The sequence below is a fragment of the Esox lucius genome, chromosome 12, assembly GCF_011004845.1.
Source record: "Esox lucius isolate fEsoLuc1 chromosome 12, fEsoLuc1.pri, whole genome shotgun sequence".
Lineage (NCBI taxonomy): Eukaryota > Metazoa > Chordata > Actinopteri > Esociformes > Esocidae > Esox > Esox lucius.
In genome coordinates, this window is record NC_047580.1 from 7,464,112 (window position 1) to 7,486,347 (window position 22,236).

The 22,236-nt window shown below is 40.6% G+C and overlaps 1 protein-coding gene across 1 annotated transcript; it reads right to left on the bottom strand.

Annotated features, from left to right (window-relative positions):
* Nucleotides 1–235: 235 nt before the first annotated feature.
* Nucleotides 236–21,691, bottom strand: LOC105030890 (cadherin-like protein 26). The gene is made up of 18 exons (XM_029123959.2): nt 21,630–21,691; nt 13,611–13,682; nt 13,417–13,509; nt 11,731–11,886; nt 11,505–11,649; nt 11,120–11,292; nt 10,896–11,024; nt 10,553–10,738; nt 9,330–9,595; nt 9,056–9,198; nt 8,686–8,913; nt 7,654–7,875; nt 7,272–7,399; nt 6,425–6,520; nt 4,796–4,903; nt 2,469–2,507; nt 2,248–2,319; nt 236–1,747 (listed from the first exon to the last, which is right to left on the bottom strand). The coding sequence occupies exons 1-18, from the start codon at nt 21,657–21,659 to the stop codon at nt 1,541–1,543; spliced, it is 2,493 nt and encodes an 830-aa protein (XP_028979792.2). The 5' UTR covers nt 21,660–21,691; the 3' UTR covers nt 236–1,540.
* Between the last annotated feature and the right edge of the window lie 545 nt (nt 21,692–22,236).

Below are 22,236 nucleotides of genomic sequence, written 5' to 3' on the forward strand. Positions count from 1 at the left end.
CTGGAAAAAAACAAGAGACCACTCCACTTTTTCTTTTTCCTTTCCAAGTTTTGAGTGAGGAACAGTGGCGTTCAATTTGCAGTGGTCTCTTAATTTTAACCCATCTGTTCCTCACTCAAAACCATGCTTTTTGCCTTTTTTGGAAAGAAAAGAAAAAGGTGCAGGGGTAGAGCCGAAACCAAAGCAGAAAAACCAGTTAGTTTGTATGTGTGTGGGCGTGAGTGTGGGTGTGTGATTGAATGACTGACGTTGTTGCTACATGTTGGATACACACAAGTTACACGTCTTCTTTTTATTGTAGTGAGCCATTTCCCTTGGAAGATTCTACCCTTAAAACTATTTTACAATAATTAAATTAAAAAGTATCATAAACTTAAATCTAAATTGTCCAGTACTTCAACAAGAACAGCCAGTACACATAAGATGTGAGTGAATCTATCTGGTTCCAACAATGAATGCAATGTTCCCTCAGTACCTTCAAGATGGCAAAGATAATCATGAGGGTTTAAAAAGTTGATTTAAATAAATGGTTTGGATAGACCCTAGAACGTAGTCTCTAGTAAATTGGTGTTCACACTCGTTATTATGTGAGAAAGACATCTAGATCAGTATTAATTTCAGTTTTATTTAATATCAGGAGTTGGCTAAAGAGTAGTCAGAGGTATAGGCTGGGGTCAAACATGGAATGGCAAATATACAGGCAGGTCTCAAAAACACAGGCAAGCAAAATAGGTCATATACGGAAACAATGATATCAATATACTTTTACTATTAACTGAATAGTGGGAGAAAACAAAGGAAGAGGTAATTGACAACAGGTAATCAATATTCAGGTGGCGTTAAAGGGGAGGTGCTCTGGTTCCAGGTGAGGGGTGATGTAGACGGGGCTGTGAACGGGACACCATTGTGTGTTCAGGTTGCATGGAAGTTACTGAATCAGGGAGTGAGCTAGTTTCTGAAGGTGTGTGACGTGAATGGGGCACAGACCTTACACAGGCCTGAATAATTATTTTGGCCTGGTCCAGTCTGGGTTTCATTTTGAATCCCCAGGAAACCCAGAACTGTTGTCCCACAATAAAGTCTACAGGGTTTTGTCCATCCTTTTAACTTTCCTTACCATCAGCAGGACAGTGAGAACAGCATGGTTTCAGGCAGTAAGAATGTCTTACTGATAACCACAAGGTGAAGCTTAACCAAAGAACCCAGTGGAGGATGTTTCAAATAACTGTGTCCTCTTCTCCAACAAACAGGCCTTAACCCCATTCACCACAATCAGTAGACAATAACAAACACCTTCTCTAGTGCAAGGCAGTGGTGTATGTGTGTGTATGAGTCTGTTTCTTTGTGAGTGTGTGTGTGTGTCTGTGTGTCTTCAGTGTGTGTCTACCATGGCTGGTAACTCCTGTCCCATTCCCTTCATGTTTCACTTTCTACCGGCTATTTAATTCCACTCAACTGCTTTACTAGGTCTGAATGACACACTGATTAGGAGAGAATAACATCACCAGTTTTGGACTTCTAACAATGACATTGAACCTGGCTAAAGCTTTATGCCCTTCTCCTCCATGTCTTGAGTGCAGATTCTCCCAAGGGTGTTAAACTTTGACCCCAGGTCCCCCAGGAACTCCAGGTCATCTCCAAGGTTGCTTAGTGACAGCTGTTCCAGTGACTGGCATTTGCTCCCTGTCCCCTCGTTGGCGTAAATGTGGGGTTGTTCAACAACATTGTTTCCAATCATGTACAGCCCCTGAACATCAAGAAATTTTAGAACGCTATCAATTCTTATGTTCTTTATAGTAATAATTAGATTTGACAGTAATTTTATTTTAAAAAAGCTGAAAGAAAACAATAGTACTAACTAAATTATTTGGTATGATGGAGAGAAATGTTTTACGTGACTGAAAGTTTGTAACGGAAATATCGCCACCTAATAGACATTTTGACCTATCTGTTGTCTGATCCCATGGCAACATAATTGTTTTCTAGATAACCATGCCATTATCTAAATGTCACTGGCATGTCAGTCCTATGATGTGCTACGACCTCAAATTGCAACAATGTCTGATCTTCCACCACAGTTAAGGGGTTCTGCTAAGATGCCTCTTATAGAGGATTATGTTGTCTCATTGGGGCTGGCCAGAGGGGATTTACCCCTCAGGGACACACTGTTCCCTCCATGGGGCCTTTCAGGGCCAGTGTACACAAAACTGCTGTACAGTCTGTGCTGCTGAGTGAAAGATATCTTACCCGCTCTACTCGCTCTGAGATGCTCTGGTCTGACAACAGGCTGAAGGAGCGAGTGTACTTGGAAGAATTGGCCTGAGGAGAGAACCAAGAAATAAGTGAAAATCATGAGAAACAAACACGGAGGGTGGAAAGAGGAACCACAGTGTTTTCTAGTGTCCACGTTATGTATCAGAGGTTTCAAGTGGACCAGGTTCTGACACTGACCTCACAGCAACACTTACCCTCACGGTACTTCTCCTGCTTGAATTCCACGTCTGGTACTACAATTAGAATAAACACTCATATTGTTGATTTCTGAAAGATTATCAGCAATAATGCATTAACTTCACTAGAATAAACCTTGATTATCTGGGGTTTATCTGTAGTAACCTGTCATATATTACAACCCTGTTTCCCAAAAAGTTAAATAAAAACAGAATGCAATGATTTATCCCTGTATTTATTTGAAAATAATACAAAGACAACATATCAAATATTGAAACAGAGAAATGTCATTGTTTTTGGAAAAATAAATGCCCATTTTGAATTTGATGCCAGCAACATGTTTAAAAAAGGTTGGGACTGGGGCATGTTTACCACTGTTTTGCATCACCTCTTCTTTTAACAACACTCTGTAAGGAACTAAAGAGACTAGTTGCTGTTGTGTTGAAAGTGAAATGTTTTCCCATTCTTGCTTGATATAGGATTGCAGCTGCTCAACAGTTCAGGGTCTTGTTTGTCATATTTTTCATTTTATAATGCGCCAATTGTTTTAATGGGTAACAGGTCTGGACTGCAGGCAGAAAAGCTTAGCACCCAGACTATTTTACTATGGAGCCATGCTGTTGTAATACGTGCAGAATGTGGATTGACATTGTTTGAAATAAGCAAGGCCTTCACTGAAAAAGATGTCTCGTTGGTAGCATAGATTGCTCCAAAACCTATGTTGTTCAGCATTTATGGTGCCTTCCCAGATGTGCAAGTCATCCATGCCATGTGCACTAATGCAACCGAATACCATCAAGGATGCTGGCTTTTGAACTGCGCACTGATAACAAGCCAGATGGTCCCTCTCCTCTTTAGCCCAGAGGACGCGGCGTCCATGATTCCTAAAAATAATTTCACATTTTGATTTGTCAGACCACAGGACAGTTTTCCACTTCGCCTCTGTCCATCTAAAATGAGCTAGAGAAGTTCAAGTTCAAAAGATTTATTATAACAAGTTATGGCAATTAAATGCTTGGTTTTCCTATTCCCGACAGTGCAGTTAAAAGTTAAAAAAGTAAGAGTAATTATAATATAAAAATAAGATGATAACACGAACTGTACACTATACACTATACAAAAAACACACATCAATAATAATAACTATACAACTGTACAACCGTAGTGCAATGTAAAAGTGACAGGTGTGCATGATATGATTGGCAGATGTGCATGATATAAAGTGACAGGTGTGCATGGGACTATGGATGGAAGGGAGGAGGGGTTCCTGAGTTGAGCAGCCTTACGGCCTGAGGAAAGAAATTGTCCAGTAGCCTGTTAGTTTTGGACGGAATACTCCTGTACCTTCTGCCTGACGGCAGCTTGGTAAACAGTCCGTGGCATGGTTGGCTGGGATCTATAATAATTTGTTTGCTCCTACACAGAGATCCTGCAAGGATGGCAGGTCAGACCTTGTGATGTGCTCTGCTGTTTTAATCACCCTCTGAAGTGCTTTACTGTCGAGGGCGATGCAGCTGCCATAAGGTGCCAAAAGGTGGCAGCGTTTCTGGATATTGTTTATATACTGTATGGTTTCTTCTTTTCATGGTAGAGTTTTAACTTGCATTTGTGGATGCTGCAATGTACTGTGTTCACAGACAATGGTTTTCGGAAGTGTTCCTGAGTCCATGCAGTGATTTCCACTACAAAATCATATCTGGTTATAATGCAGTGCCACCTGAGAGCCCGAAGATCACGGCCATTGAATACAGTGATTTCTCTGGATTCTCATAATCTTTTAATTATATTATGTACCGTAGATGATGAGATCCCCAAACGCTTTCCAATTTTACATTGAGAAACGTTATTCTTAAATTGTTGAACTATTCACCTGCACAGTCTTTCACAGAGTGGTGAACCCCTCCCCATCCTTCAGACAGACCCATCCTCTCTGGAAATATCTTTTAAAACCCAATCACGTGACTGATATTCCACCAGGTTTAGTTTTTTAGCTTTACACAACTTTTCCGGGCTTTTGTTGTCTCCGTCCCAACTTTTTTGAAACGTATTGCAGGCATCAAATTCAAGGTGGGCATATATTTTTCAAGTTATTTTCAAGTTTGAACATTTGATATGTTGTCTTTGTACTATTTTCAATTGGATATACTTCTACTATTTCTTTTTAAATTACTTGTACATCATTGTATCCTGTTTTTATTTGCAATTTACGCAAAGTTTAACTTTCTGGAAACAGGGTTGTACATCAACACCACAAATGTAGCTGTACCACGGTCTAATCATACAGTAAAAGGAAAATTTGGGCTATGCAGTCCCCTTGTGGGTTCAGAAAGCAGATGTCACTCACTCTGCCTCGCCGAATTTGGCTTGTCTGAGTTCCATTGGCCTCACCCACTCTCTGGAATGTTCCCTCTCTTGAGAACCTCCTCCCCCCACTGGAAGACACAGTGGTGACCTGGGGAGATGGAAAATGTAGACTAAAACACGAGCACTACTGTCAATGTACTGTACCTGATAATGTGTACTGATATCCTTCTCATTTTTTTTATTGAATTATGTAACACAGTAATGCAATTATATAAGCATGTAGGTAATGATGTGGTGATGATGGGAAATGCACACAGTATGAAATCTGGGAAGTGTAAGGAAAGCGGTGATGGAGAAATATGAAGATTTATTTTGTGAGTCCCACTCAAGTGGATACTGTGGAAAGTATTCTACTGAGACATATAAGAAGAACATTTAAGATCTAGACAATTTGAGAAGTTACTCAATTGTAGTTGAAAGAGGTCAAAGACTATTGCTATTAGGCCTTGTGATTTGGACAGATCAGATGTTGTAAACAATATATTGTAACTAGTCCTTTTAGAGAGAGAGAGCGTTAAGGAACAGAGGTTATGTAACAGAGGTTAAATGAAGAAGCAAGTAGACCAGCATGGGAATTTAAATGCTCAATAATTCATTTCAGCATGGATGGTCATTTTCTATTGGCAAGCTGATAATATGTTTATAAGCACATTCAATATGGGAGATTCTGCTCCATGTAACTTAAAATCTTCTAAATCTCTCAAATGTGCTTCACCCACCCTGTATCCCAGTGTCCTAATGCATGCTATGAATTGCCCTAAACAAAGCAATATTCCATAAATCACCACAAATCACTAGTGAATCTCCTAACTCTAAACTAGGATTACAGACAGTATTGTCAACAAGCCCATTTTACAGTGTAACTGCCACATTCTTTGGATTCAGACCAATTCTGAGTCACACGCAAATCATATATGCAAAACATTTTAGTTTCTCTCGTTGGCACAGTATAAAATATTCCTGGAGATGTGCTAGTTGTGAAATAGCCTTGGGGAATCCACAACAGACAACATGCCAAATGGGGGAGGGGGGGAGGGGGGGGCAATTATACATGTAATTGGACTGAGCTCCAACTGTGCTCACTCAATAAGAATCGTAGTAGTGCAATGGTGCTACAGGGTGTCTAGGAAGCCACTGAGTAAAACTATCAAAATATGTTGATGTGTTTTGATATTTGGATAGAGCACACTTCACAACAAAAACGATTTTCTCTGCATTGTTGCAAATTGGCAGATGGAACAGCTCTGTGCCCAAGGTGCCTTACTTAGTCTAAAAACAGTAATGAAAATGAAAGGCTGCAGAGATGGGCGTCCGAGGAGCTTTAAGTGAGGGAGCATGGGTTTTAAAACAATTCTTATACTAAACCGTAGCTTTAAGATTTACACTAAACTTAACCTTTACCTAACCTTAACCCTTATCCAACATTTATTACATGTATAATAATCTGTTGTTCATTTCTAACTGTAATAGACAAATGTCTGTTTATAATGTTGCAGCGCACACACTCAAACACACCTGAAAACTTCAGACCCTGTTGGTACAAGAAATTTGTGAGAGAAAAACAAAACAATTTGAGTAGGAAGTTACAGTAGGCCAGTTGCCGGTTTACCAGTATGCTTTGGTTGGTCTGCTGCATTCCGCAATCTGTCTTGTCCACGGTTTCAAAATTGGGCGGGGTGGCAGTCAGGGTCAACATAGGCTCACTCTGAGACAGGTGGGCAGAAGGGAAGTAATTTCAGCATTCAGATGGGGAGAGAAGCGGGAAAGGGTGAAGAGTGGAGAGGAAATGAACAGAAGAAATGCCAAGAACAATTAAAAGTAATTACACTCATGGGAGGCACATTCCAGAGAAACTGCTGCCTGTTGGAGGAACATTAAATATATGTCTTTCAGGTGTATATTGCTTGTGCCAACCATTAGAGAACATGTTATTCCTGTTAATCTGTTGTGTTGTATTGTCGTTAACGTTTAACACGTTACATACATGTACGAATTCCACCACAGCTTATGTGAATACTTACAAACGTTATTGCATTTAATCAGGCAACGTAATAGTGCAACCCATATTGTTTTTATTATATTCAGTGGTATAGAATAATCATAAATATCCAAGGACAATTTTCATATGCTCTGTACAAACACAATTTACAGGAATTACAGTTATGCTAATGAACAGCCAAACAGAATAATTTGAGAGCCACATTCCCAATGTAATTGTGTACTATCTTCATAATGTGTTATTAAAAGGTTCTCATCAGAATCCTTCAAGGAACCTTTTTGAACTGGAATGGTTTCAAGGCATGGCAACCCAAAACAAGTACTTTCTGTCTGTGTGCTAATATACTTATAGTATTATTACACACAGACACACACACCCAGTGGCACACACACCCAGTGGCACACACACGTGAACCAACAACCGTGTCGTACAACCTCATGCACGGAGGCCCACACACCTTGCATGCGGAGCCCCCTCCCTCCTCATTGTATTTGATGAGTGTCTGGTTCCCCTCGTCTTGCAGGTAGACTGGGATTTTGGAGAATGCCCTGCCACACTCACACTGCAGGCAGAAAAGCAGCAGCACTGGGGAGAGAGAAACTGAGTCGCTAGCAAAAATGTTACCGTAAAAACCTAGTTCAAAGTGGCTGTCAATCGACCTATTTTCACAAGTCTGAAATTGTATTTAAATAGTTAATTGATATCTGTTGATACTCTCCACTCCAGATTTCAGGCCATACATATGGTACTATGAAGAGTACTAGCTAAAAGAGTACTTTCTCTCAAACTCTCCCATACCTCTGTCTACAAGTATTCCATGATATATTGTTGTTACTTACGTAAGAGAAGCAGCAGTCCAGCTAGCAGTAGCCCAATAGCGGCCCAGCCCAGGGTGGATGTCCTTGGCAGAAGGGCCCTACAAATATCCACTTCCCCACAGTCACACACCAGCACATGGACAGTGGAATTTCCCACCTGGCCCTGCTGGTCCTGGACCACAAGAGGTACCGTGTAGTTACCATACGGCAAGCTCTTCAAGCTGACCAGACCCACCTCCATCCCTGATTCACAGAAGATGGAAAGAGATAAGTTAGAAGAAGAACGTAAGGGTTAATGTGATTACATTCAATTTGGGTATTTTTTGTGTCTACAGTTGGGTTTGAGACCAGTTCAGAGCCTGAGAGTTGGGGTGCAGAATGGTAATGAAGTTTTGTATCTACCATTCAAGAGTATTTCTTTAGCATTTTTACTACCCACCTTTGGGTAGTATGATGACAACTATGATGACATGCCATTAAAAATAGAAGGTACTAATTTGGGCCTAATTTAAAATGCATATATGCAATCAAAACGTTATTTCCTAGAACGATTTTCGGTGGGATGTTTCTCGGTTGCTATCTCTGTTTGAAAAACCCACTGGAAGTTAAGAGGGTAGGGACAATGGCCTTTTCCTTTAATGGGTTTTAATAAGGAGATGAGAGAGAAAGTGAGCACTGTTAAAATTTCCAGGTAAGACATTTTTAGTTGATTGTTCACATATATTTATTTGTATCATTTTTATTAAAAAATGTAACAGAAGTTCATTGAATGCTTACTCAGCACCACTACATGTTTAGGTAAATGCCCAAGGTATTTTGACATTAAACATCTGCAAAGCTGGCTTGTTGCATACAGTTTCTTTTTTCTGAGTAGTACTGATGACAATGGTGCCCTCTACCTTTCAGGAGATAAAGAAACCTGTGTGAAAACCCACACAGCTTCACATTACTGATTTTGGAAGAGGTCTGTGTCTACTACGCAACCCCATGAGCTATGTATGCTTTACTGGTAGGATAAAAGCAGAACTGGTTTGTGTTTGTGATTATACTGACCATTGGCAGGGTTCAGTTTCCAAAGGCTCTTCAGTGAGTTTTTATTTTTGTCTGCTCCAAGTGAGAAGGAGCAGGGACATCCATAAGGAGATTGGTCCTTGTCTTCAACTGTCACATTCACCTTGTTACCACACATGACTAACTCCTTCTTCACCACATGAGGAATGTTATCATTGATGTCTCCCAGGTGGATCAAAACAGTTCCTGTGGCCGTGGCAGGGGGCTCACCTGAGAGACGAAGATACAGTCATTAAATACTTTCTTTTGTTTGACACCATACACATTTACACACACACACACACACACACAACCAGATACAAACACACAACCAGTCACAGACAGACAGACAGTGGAATACACACACACTGACCGTCATCTATGGCTCGCACTAAGATAGTGTAAATGTTGTCTTTGTTGACGTAACTTGACTCCCGGTCCATTGGCTTCACTGTAGTCACCGCCCCTGTCTTGGGATCTATAGTGACCCAGCCTGCTGGGTCAACCAGCTCATACCTGGTCGGAACATGGAGTGAACAGAAAGAAAGACAGATGACACTGTCAGTACATGCATACCTGCAATGTCAGTTGTGGGACTCATTATCACATCCCGTAACATTTCTGAGACATCACATGTGCCCACTCACCTGATATTCTTCACATCTGAGTCAACGTCTATGACTGTGGGCTTGTAGAGCACCTTCCCTGGTTGGTCCTCCTCCTTCACGTACACTTTTGTTATATTCTCCTTGAACTCCGGTGGGTCATTCACATCAATCACCTTAACGGTCACGTTTACTGTCTGGGTCCTAGGAAGAGATGTGTCCTGTCCGGAAGGACACACAAACAGAGGCTCCTCGTTCTCCACAGCGATCTGCACGTTGGTCAATGTTGTCCTCTCAAAGTCCTTCCCCTGGGTAGTGTATGTTGGAGCGAAACAGTTTAAAATACAACAGAAATAACTGCTTGAATCTAAGCTGTCCCTTGAAGATTTAAATGTGGTAGTCCCTGAATAGCGCAGCAGACAAATTGATAGCAAATTGCTTTGGAAAGTGCCGAAGGCCTACTCATACAGTGCATTTGCAAAGTATTCAGACCCTTTAATTTTCAAAAATCTTTTCCACATTTTATTACAACCTTATTCAAAAATGTATTTAATAGATTTTGTTTTGTCAACAATCTACACATAATACCCCCCTATGACAATTCAATTCACACTGTGCTCCTGGGAGGTTTCAATTCTTTAGCAATATTTTTAGAACGTTCCCCAGGTCTATGCCATGACACAATCTCGGAGGGCAACAAAGAGTACCCTAGACTTCTTGGCTAGGTTTTTGCTGACATACACTCTGACAGGTGGGAACTTTCATATAGGTGTTTATGGTTCTAAATCATGTTGAATCAACTGAATGTGCCACAGGTGGACTCCAATCTAGTTCTAGAGTATCAAAGGACACAGGATGCATCAGAGCTCAATTTGGTGTTTCATGGAAAATGGTCTGAATACATATTTACCTGAGATATATAGTTTTTTGCCACATATTTCGAAAAATAAAATGTCACTTGTTCATTATGGATGATTGTGTTGTTGTGTGTAGATTGATAGGAATAATAAATATTATTAAAAATAATAACACAACACAATTTGGGGGAAGTGAAGGGGTCTGATAAGTTTCCAACAACGGCATAGGTTTGTATTGTTTATTGGGGGGTTCAGGGTCAATGGATCCCAGGGTTTTCACTCTTTTCCAGGGGGGGTCACATTGACCTGTCTATAATATTGGGGGGGTTATGACCCCCCCACCCCCCCCTAATTCTACACCCCTGTTTTATAATGACTGAATATGTTCCTTAAGTCAAACGGACTCACCTTGATTACACTCAGTACACCCTCATTGGTCTTTGGGTCAGTCACAATCTTATAGTTCCCATCCTCATTCCCTTTTACAATGGAATATACGGCCCGCCATCCAGGGGTGTTAGGGGTGTCTGCATCAGTCACAGCTACTCTTACAATTTCCTTATTTGATTCCATCTCTTTTATCTCAGCTTTGTACTACAGAGAAAGATGGTAAAGTAAGCGTGTGAGTTTCACAAATAAATAAATAATGAGATGTTTAATCTGTTGATAAATTGATTTGACAACCAATCAAACAACAAAACATTCAACCATTTAATTAACTATTCAAGCAATCAACCAACCGGGGACTTACAATATTTTCTTTGAATACTGGTGGGTGAGTGTTGGAGTCGACTACGTCGAGGTAGACCACTGCTTCGGAGGACAATGCTGGTTCCCCACGGTCCTTTGCTTCGACAACCAGTTTATACTTCTTTGCTTTCTATGTGAAAAGCAAATACATTAACTGGTGGTTGATGATTCAAAAATGTCTACATAGAAAAAAATTAATTTGAGTGTGTTGCAATGCATCCTCACATCGTAGTTGAAGCAGCCGGTCAAGGTGAGCTGGCTCATCTTAGTGCCCTCTACATGCTTTACAGAGATCTTGGGCTCAGCAGGATCCTGAGACAACAGACTTATTTTGAAATTTGAGTTATCTGTGTTCTCTTGATCTCTGTCTATGGCTATCAGTTGCACTGGTAGATACCCTGAGAAATGCAGAGTAGATCCAGAGGAGAAGGAAGGAAAAATGGAAAAGTGGGGAAGGGAAGTTTGAGATGAGAAAGAGGAGATAGAAGATGAATTCTCCTTAACATGTTCTTTGTGGTCAATGTTCTTGTATGACCAGTTATTCTGTATAAGTTTTATTTAAAGCCTATACTGTTCACCCATAAAATGCATTATATTTGTTTGTGCAAACCTTCTGGTGAGTTCTCTGTTATACTCTCTGTCATGACAGGATGTTCAAAGATAGGTGGATTGTCATTAATGTCTTTGACTGCCACGTTGAATTTTAGAGTCAGGTCGCCTTTACTGCGATCATCGTTTAAGATATCAAACATCATCTGTGGGAAAAAATATATATCACCATGAATTTATGTCCAGATATTCTCCCAGTCTGTGAATGTATGTGTGTTAATGCTCACATAAAAATGGCTGTTTTTCTCCCGGTCGATGCGCTTGTGTTGGGTTAGCGATCCATTCTTAAGGCCAATGGAGAACACTCCAACTGGTTCCTCGTCCGCTCCATTTCCAGATAAATGGAACACTTGTGTATCTAAGTTGATTTTATCATTGAACATCTGGAAAAATAGATGTTCACACACCCATTTTGAACCGTTTATTAACAATTTGAACCAGAGGTGTGGATTCAAATCAGACTCTAGTCACAAATATGATGACTTTAAACTTGACTTGACAAAATCAAAAAAGACTTGCAACTTGACTTTGACTTTAACACCAATGACTTGTGACTTTACTTGGACTAGAGACTTTTGACTCGATCTGACTTGATACCCTACCCAAGCCCAAATATTGAAAATGATGCTATTAAAAAAAAAAGAGTGCAGTGCATCAATTCTACATTTAACAGATTACAGTTTGAATCTGACAGCAGCCAATCAAATTGTCCCAGCAGAGAAAAAGTTGAACCAGAGAACGGTAACTTGTGCCTAATATAGCCAACAGCTATATATACAGCTCAGTAAAAAAAATTCCAGACTCATTAGACGACCAGGTGTTTGGCAAAACTGAAAATTTGACTAGTCAAATAAGATGACCTTACACTACTCCATGGTCCAATCCTTATGGTCTTTTGCAAACTTCAGCCATTGCTCTTCATTGCTTCTCATTGATGAAAGGCTTTTTTCTAGCTTTGCACAAATTCAGCCCTGCATCTAGGAGCCTGTTTCGAACCGTTCTGTTTCGAACTGTCCAAAATGTTCAGGATGGAAGCAACCTAACACTTATTGTATCCCTCTGCCAGTAATGCCAGAATTGAACCCTTCTTTTCCTTACTCAAATCTTTTTCTTTTAAACTCTTTTGTCATGCTGAATAGTTATTTTTTTTATTCAAATTACCTTTGAGGTACCACTTGCACGGTTTTTGCCATCCAGCTGGTCCTATTGCAAGAGGATAGTGATGACCACAGCAGCGGTTTTTACACTTTTCCTCATTAAATTAGATTTCGTTCAGGTAATCACCTATTCAGTATCTCAGTAAGCAAAATTAGGTATGCCTGTGTTGGAATTTAACAGACAGTGGAATGTAATGTATGCCATACATGTAGAGATGCTTATTTAAGAAAAATAAGGAGTGGTCTCTTAATTTTTTCCAGAGCTGTATACGGTTTGCTAGTGTAGCATATAGGCTGATGACATGTTAAATCAGTGGGCCTCCACGAAATTAGTCAGTGCGATCGTCAATTTGTCTTCAAATTGTAAGCCTATAGAGAGACAATACAATGTGTAACATTGATTGTGCCTACCAACAACAGTCGATCAATTGGAATAAGGCAACAGCACTTTTACAAACTACAAGCTGAACTGCAGAAAACCATAAAACTAGCAGCAATTAAATTGATTATTATTACATACATTTTCTAATGATTCTTTTTGGATGGCGGTGCATGGTTGCCAGTCATAGCATAGAACATTTTTATTTTATTTATTTTATATATCAATATATGGGGGGGTGCAATTTGAACAATATACCTTAGCCTGAGTATATTGGTGAAGTAGTGCTCCTTATGCATAATCATCAGCTTTTCTATCCTTACTGAAAAAGCATGATTAACAATTAGGTCATTTGTTGTGCTCTGAAATGTTTTTACGTGTGTGACGACTTTGGGGAAAGGTCCTAGGTCCTCTTCCACTATTTCAAAGGTAGACAGGTCCCACCTTCTTTTGGAACGCACCAATAACTCCTTTAAGAAAGGGGGAGCGATCATTGTTTTTTATTCAAATGTGTGTACTTGTATTTTGTATATTGTTTACTAAATGTTTCATGGAAAAACAAATTACATACCCTCTTTTCTCGTTCATTCAGTGTATTCTTGCCAGTATGGTGTGCTAGTGCTAAGGAAACCATTACGAAGACCTGATGACACACAATATAGACATGCAATCATAGGATTTATGTTTGCAGTTATGCACAGTATACATAAACATAAAATGTTATTAATTCAGTCATGTTACATAATATACTCTGCAGGTGAATCACAGGTAAAATTGACATTTGCTTTCCTACATTTTTATACTGTTCCAGAATCGGTTTATCCATACACAGGAAGTCACGTTAAGTAATAGCACAACAGTAATCAGCCAGTGGGCTTACAGTGCTGTGATGTGTATTCTGGGTTGCAATATCCATAAAGTAGAGGAAGTTCTTTGAGATGAGTTTGTTTGTAAGAACAAGTAAGGTCGGGTCTGCAACATCATGAACAATAGATGCTGAATCAAATGCTGCAATAAATATTTGAATGACTCCCTTGACAACTGGGTACGCAATCATTATTTCACCACTATACAAACGGGTGGTTTATAACAGTATATATAATGTACAAAAACACTTATAAACCGGGTAGTCTGAATCCGGAATGCAGTTTCCAAAAATGTTGGGATGCTGTGTAAAATGTAAAGACAAACAGAATGCAATAATATGCAAATCCTTTAAACCCTATATTCAATAGAAAATAATACAAAGACAACATAGCTAATGTTGAAACTGAGAAATGTTATTGTTACTTGAAAAATACATGCCCACTTTTAGTTTGATGCCAGCAACACATTACAAAAAAGTTGGGACAGGGGCAACAAAACTATGGAGAAGCTATGTAATGCAAAAAAACTGAAAGAAAACCAGGCAAGCCTAGTTCAGCTGGCCTGCAATTAAAAGTTAGAAACATTGTTACCCTCACTGGAATCAAACCCAGGTGTTCCACCTGAGTGGCTGTGTCTTTATCCACTACACCAGGGTGCCTTGCAAAAGTATTCGGCCTCCTTGAACTTTTCGACCTTTTGCCACATTTCAAGCTTCAAACATAAAGATATAAAACTGTAAGAATCAACAACAAGTTTTGCACATCGAGAGACTGAAATCTTTGCCCATTCCTCCCTTGCAAAACAGCTCGAGCTCAGTGAGGTTGGATGGAGAGCGTTTGTGAACAGCAGTTTTCAGTTCTTTCCACAGATTCTCGATTGGATTCAGGTCTGGACTTTGACTTGGCCATTCTAACACCTGGATATGTTTATTTGTGAACCATTCCATTGTAGATTTTGCTTTATGTTTTGGATCAATGTCTTGTTGGAAGACAAATCTCCGTCCCAGTCTCAGGTCTTTTGCAGACTACATCAGGTTTTCTTCCAGAATGGTCCTGTATTTGGCTCCATCCATCTTCCCATCAATTTTAACCATCTTCCCTGTCCCTGCTGAAGAAAAGCAGGCCCAAACCATGATGCTGCCACCACCATGTTTGAAAGTGGGGATGGTGTGTTCAGGGTATTGAGCTGTGTTGCTTTTACGCCAAACATAATGTTTTGCATTGTTGCCAAAAAGTTAGATTTTGGTTTCATCTGACCAGAGCACATTTGGTGTGTCTCCCAGGTGGCTTGTGGCAAACTTTAAACGACACGTTTTATGGATATCTTTAAGAAATGGCTTTCTTCTTGCCACTCTTCCATAAAGGCCAGATTTGTGCAGTATACGACTGATTGTTGTCCTATGGACAGAGTCTCCCACCTCAGCTGTAGATCTCTGCAGTTCATCCAGAGTGATCATGGGCCTCTTGGCTGCGTCTCTGATCAGTCTTCTCCTTGTATGAGCTGAAAGTTTAGAGGGACTGTCACGGTTAGTTGAGCAGCAGCGCCACCGTTCCGTGCACCTTCAGTTTCCCATCACTCACATCCCGGACTGTCACATGTTTTCAATCTTTCACACCAGGTCCCAATTTGTATCGTTTGTATGTGTTTAAATGTTTCCCCTTTGCTCCCCACATTGTAGATCATTGTTGCTGTTATGTCTGTTCGTATGCAGGTGAATGTTGTTTGATGTACTGTTTGAATGTTAGTTGTTAAGTTGCGTTGTCGCACACTTTATTTTCATTCAGTCCTTAGTATCGTTTTCCGTTCGTGTTCGGTTTGTTTGTTTTCATTAAAACCCACGAACGAGAAATGCCTGCGCCTGGTTCCCTTGCCAACACTACACCACAACTACAGCATTACAGGGACGGCCGGGTCTTCGTAGATTAGCAGTGGTCTGATACTCCTTCCATTTCAATATTATCGCTTGCACAGTGCTCCTTGGGATGTTTAAGGCTTGGGAAATCTTTTTGTATCCAAATCCGGCTTTAAACTTCTCAACAGTATCTCGGACCTGCCTGATGTGTTCCCTGTTCTTCATGATGCTCTCTGCGCTTTAAAAGGACCTTTGAGACTATCACAGAGCAGGTGCATTTGTACGGAGACTTGATTACACACAGGTGGATTCTATTTATCATCATTAGTCATTTAGGTCAACATTGGATCATTCAGAGATCCTCACTGAACTTCTGGAGAGAGTTTGCTGCACTGAAAGTAAAGGGGCTGAATAATTTTGCACGCGCAATTTTTCAGTTTTTTATTTGTTAAAAAGGTTTGAAATATCCAATGAATTTCATTCCACTTCATAATTGTGTCCCACTTGTTGTTGATTCTTCACAAAAAATTACAGTTTTATATCTTTATGTTTGAGGCCTGAAATGTGGCAAAAGGTCAAAAGGTTCAAGGGGGCCGAATACTTTCGCAAGGCACTGTATATAGTGCCGGTATAGCATCTCGACATTAGATCATTTTGTCAGCTGTTAACATTGGGCTAAATTTGGAGATTTTGTTTCTTGTGAAGTTTATCTCGACCTCAAATATCATCTATGAAATGTATGGCATTTGCCACAGGCTGTTTTAACAGCTTGTTAGCCAGTAATAGGCCTTACTACTTGAACTTAACACAGCCAAAGCTATTTCATGGCGCAAAATAGTTTGTTTTTCTTTCATTCTTGAATGACATTGATACAATAACTATCAATATAGGTGATGATTACTAACAAATCCTAACGCATAAAATATGAGATAACCTGCAGGCTGCAGTGCGAAAGGGAGGGAGAAGCCGCTCACTTGCGCCACTGCTCATATCTAACAGGGCAGTCACAGACAGAGAGAGGGCTCGCTGAGTCTCTAATAGCCACCTGTGGAGGCAAAATCATTAGTCATTTAGGTCAACATTGGATCATTCAGAGATCCTCACTGAACTTCTGGAGAGAGTTTGCTGCACTGAAAGTAAAGGGGCTGAATAATTTTGCACGCCCAATTTTTCAGTTTTTTATTTGTTAAAAAGGTTTGAAATATCCAATGAATTTCATTCCACTTCATAATTGTGTCCCACTTGTTGTTGATTCTTCACAAAAAATTACAGTTTTATATCTTGCGAAATGCGGGACAGAGAGGAGCCCGGCATTTGCATATGGGACGTTTCGCTGAAAGCGAATGAACGTCGTGATGGCAATGCCAGGCTGAACTCTTAGAGCGAGTACACTCGGAACTGGTCGGCAGCGGAATGAGAGACTGTCTGAACCCGCTAGCTGGCGCTTATGTCAATGGGAGAATGCGGGGAGAGAGGACAGAGTAGTTAAACTTATAACTCCCTGAGAAAAGTCACTACCCTAAACATAGCTAACACAACGCTTACCATTACACTGAAAAGGGAAGGGAATAGAGCGTGCACAAGCGAAAATATGAGATAACCTGCAGGCTGCAGTGCGAAAGGGAGGGAGAAAGGGAGGCCTGCACAAAAGCACAACTTACACCAAAGCACCATTTCACTTTTTTATTGAAAGAAAAAGGTTTGTAAGGCTGAATCTGCGACGCCGACAGACTCGGCGTGTACCTTGCGGAGGGAGGGAGACGCGGGGGCCGTGGGGTCGACGTCGCCGCTCACAGCCTCCACGCCTAGTCAGGACGGGCTTCTTAGACGGCCACAGAGTATCCAGTCTGGGGGCGGGTTGTCTGCGTGGCATGGGAGCAGGAGCCGCGGGAGGATTGCCTCAAGATATCCCGCTACCTCCTCAATGTCACATGACGACGGGGTAGGTGAACGGTCTAAAATATGCGAGTTGAGCAACGTTGTTCGCCACGGCCAGGGTCTGTGATCCCAGGACGTAAACTTTATCCCATAGCTGCCCTGTGTAGCGATCCTTGGTAAATGGCAAGGCAGGCTTCTTCCCCGACCAGCCCAAGAAAGGCAGGAAATGCACGGCCAACTCGGGATCTCGAGGGGGGACGGCTAAACTGATAGGGGTCTGCCTACCATTGACTCTGGTAAAGGTAGCGTAGGACTTTACCGGAGCTCTGGCAGAAGCTGGAATGGACCAGGAACCCTCGCTGAAAGCCTTAAAACCTTCAGGCACTGTGGAGTCCACCGGCTTGACACGTTCAGCCCAGGAGCAGGAGGACATGTCAGACGGTTCCATCGGCGTGGGTAGCTGAATTCGAAGAGCCACCCTCTCGACCATGCCACCACACCCCATGTGGGGAGGGAGTGTGTCCTTCTGGGTCAGGGGTGATGGGTCCTGCGTAGGTGCTTCCTCCTCGTCGTCGTCCCACTCGAGTCCAGCACGGCAGAGATGTCCTCTTCTTCCTCGAAAAAGTTTGCGCAGGGGGAGCAAGCTGAGGGGTCGCTGAGAAACTCACGACCTGTGTCACGACAGGTCGGAGCAACAGCATGCGGCGGAAAAAAACGTATTTATAATGAGACGTTGAACTAAAGAATGCCGAAGGCAAAACTTCTCAGGCTGAAGGGCAACAAGTAATCAGTTACACAGCAAAGCTGAATAAAAAGGAAGGGCTTTCTCTGGGCTCACGGGTCCTATATAGGTGTGCCCTGATTGGCTGTCACAGCTTGCATGATGAGTTTTCAGTACCACCGCTTACGCGGCAAGGGTAAACTACTAGGAGCTAAAGCCCCTCTAGGGGGCAGAGCTCCACAACATATAACGGGAAGACACATGGTATTTTCTTTTGTTTATGACTTTTTACTTGTCAGTTGGGGCAAATATGTTTCTCTTCCACTTGCCCTACAAAAAAATACACTTGTCCTGGACAAGCGATCAAGCCTTGGAGGGTTCAGGGTTGGAGGCAATTAAGTTGATCTGCCTAAATTGTGAGGCATTAAAGGATTATGAATTTTACAATCAAATTTTTACATTTTCATGCATGAGTTTCAAATATTCTTTAATGGTCCCCCAGTGTGAGTTTTCAGAATTTGAACAGTTACCTTGCCAGGTAAGGAACACTACATACATTGCATTGCAAGCATCTCTTATTGACTCGAATTCAAAGAGCTGCAAAAGCTGGTTGATGTGTAACTGTAGCTAGCTAGCAAACGTCAGCTAACCGCTAGCTAACAAAGCGTGACCTATAATTTAGTGCAGTGAAAATGAATAAACTATATAAAAAGCATAGTGGCGCCCACAACGGGTAACGTAACTTCTAGAAAGATTTTACACAATGATTTTGACCGGTTGTCAGCTCTTCCAGGAAATGTTAAGATGCTCTATAGTAGTCGTTAATATCGTTCGTTTTTGTGTATTATGTTTATTGTAGAAAAATTGTACTGCTAGTGTTGGCTGTCTGTTGGTACATAAGTAATACTTCTTGTCCTGATTTGAATGCTTGCTACCTGGTTAAACCAGAGAGCAACAAGAAATTAGACATCCTTACTTATTTTACCTCAGTGAAAAACCCATGTACATGTTTAATGGATACCAAACCATTCATAGACACGTGTGATGGACCTCAATTAAAAAAGGACTGAAGACTAAGGAAAGTTGTTAATGAGGCAAAAATAATGATAATAGCGTTTTAGCACAGCTGTCACGCATTAGGAAAATTTTAATGTTTATAACAATTGGGTTGGTGTCATATTAATTGCAACAAGTTGTCATGTCTCATCCAGCAGTCTGAGATTGTGCGGCTACACTCTGAGGCTGACTGTGCTCCACACACTGGCACGAGTGGCTGGGCTATCATCACCCACTCAGTGATTTGATCAATTATAGCTTTCTCTCCAATGATCCTGGGGGGTTTCATCAGAAGCTGTTAACAAAGCCATAAAATATTCAAAGCTACCAACATGCTTAGACAGGTAGCTGTAGAGTGGAAATATATTTTCCTAATTAGATGAATAAACTTTGTACATGTACAATCAGACAGTTCAGTTCGTTGGAAGTGGAGTGATGAATAATGAATGAACATGACTGAGATGCATAATGGTAATGTCTCATGTGTAAGGAATTATCGTGTATTTTACAGTTAAGTACAGGTTTTATTTTCATTCTAATATATTTTACAAAATACACACAAGCAGCACATTGGTATTCTTACAGTACAGTAAAATATAAGGTAATAAAATATAAGGTATCAGAGAAAAATAATGGATAAAAAAATCTGGTATTAAAATGTAAACAGTAAAATACCCTATTTGGAAAAGTGAACACCCTTACCCACATGCCCAGTTTGTTCACTGCTATGCTCACCAGCTGAAAGTCTGAGCTGACCACTCTGTGCCACCACACTGAGCTTCACACTGGTAAGACGGCCTAATCTCTGTTAAGATCCATCCATGAGAACAACCTAGAGGAGGCTTTTGCTGAGATCGTCACTCTGCTGAAAATTATAATAACTACACCTATGACGACATCCGAGTCAGAAAGGAACCTGGAACGTTTCCACCTTGAAGAGGGTAAAAACCTTCACTCACAATACCAAGGGGGACAGCCGCGACTCAATGCATTCGCCATGTTGTCCATCAAAAGCCAGCTGATTCAGCAGCTACATTACTTAAATCCCAAAGTCATCGAAAAGTTTGCACAGAGGAAGAACCACAATACCACCTTTCTCTTCAAGCGAGCCCTCAGCCTTGGTGAGTAAAAGCACATTTTATCATCCTTTGTGGTGCTGGTCCGTGCATTGGTCATATTTTTGTGCTGGATCGATTGATATAGATGGTGACAAGTGTCAGTGTGTCCATGCTTATCTATTAAGGTTGTTGTCATAGAATGGATCTCTATCCCTAAAAAGTTGTCTTTCCACTTCGTGGTGGCCTTCAGTGGTGTTGAGCTAATTGCTGTTCGCGTATGGCCCATCAAGCAACCAAGCCTGACCAATTTGTTCAATGGTGCAGTGTACTGTAATCTAATTGCTTACCTGTATTAAAGTCATTGCTGTTTATTGTTTTATTTATGATTTAGTATTTTATAATTTGTGTTTTGGTTAAATATTTACCAAATTATTGTGTATTTTGAGGAAAACTTCTGGACAAATTGTTTTTGTTAACTTTGTGTAAAATAAACAATGGTTGACATTGCTTAATGCGTTTCTTTTTTTATAAGATTATTGTTTTCGTATCATATTGTCTGGTACTAAAATCAGTATCACTATCAACTTTGAGATTTTGGTACTGTGTCAAAACCACTCTGGAGCCACACAGCTAAACTAAAAGTGTTGACAATAAATGTTTGCACTGTACAGAAATCGTACAGAGAAAATGTACTCTCAAACCCTTAAACTGTCCTGAACCTTGATTTGGGTTGCACACATACTACAAATACAGCTATCTAATTAAGCATGTTGGTATGAAATGGAAATAATTTTTTAATATCAACTTTCCCTGAGACAACCATAGTGCGTCGGGCCACAGCCAGGATTAGGCTAGTAGTGATAACAATTCTGAAGCAGTTGCCTTTTCTATGGCAGACCAACAGGCTTTTTCTCTTGCCTTCTCAGGAAATTGGGTTTCTGGCCCATCTCTAATTTCTTGGCTGTCTGCCTGTCATTTACTACACAGCTTAAAATGAACTGAATATGAAAGTGAATCCTACTACTGTTATGACATGACAATGCATCTCAATCTGTTCATAATCTGCATTTCTGGAATGTTTTCATTTAAGAAAATTTACTTGTTATTTGTAAACTTCTTTTACACAATCCATTCTGTAGAATTAGATTTTGTACTCACCAACACTGGAAGCAAAGAAATCATTGCCATTTTCGACTATCTGTTATCGGCGTGTTGTCGTCTGGGTATGTGTGAATATCTTACCTGCTGAGAGGAGTTTTGTATGGACAGTGTGTGAGGGACAGCCCACTACACCTCCAGGCACTTCGGCATAGAGAGGTGCTTGTTCCTGTGTTTGTGTTTGTAAAGAGAGCGGGTGAGCCAGTAAGAATGTTTATTTACAATTTGCATAATTAAATGGTTGCATGTGTGCGTGCGTGTGGAGTGAGGGTTACATGTGTCTTTAATGACATATGGCTGCTCCGTAAAACCTCAGTTCCACAGGGCTTTATTGAGAACCTTGTTAAAGTAGGTGAGACTGATGTGAGAAGGTTGCTTTTTTTCTCCAAAGGACATTTCAAACTGACCGCAAACTTTAGAACGGTTGTGTATAAAACTGTATATTACAGTTTATGTTTCCAAAAAAGTTGGGACACTGTGTAAAATGCAAATAAAAACAGATTGCAAGGATGAGTAAATCATGTAATCCCTATACAGTGGGGAGAACAAGTATTTGATACAATGCCAAAGCATGTAGAGGTCTACAGAATCCAGAAAATCCAGAAAA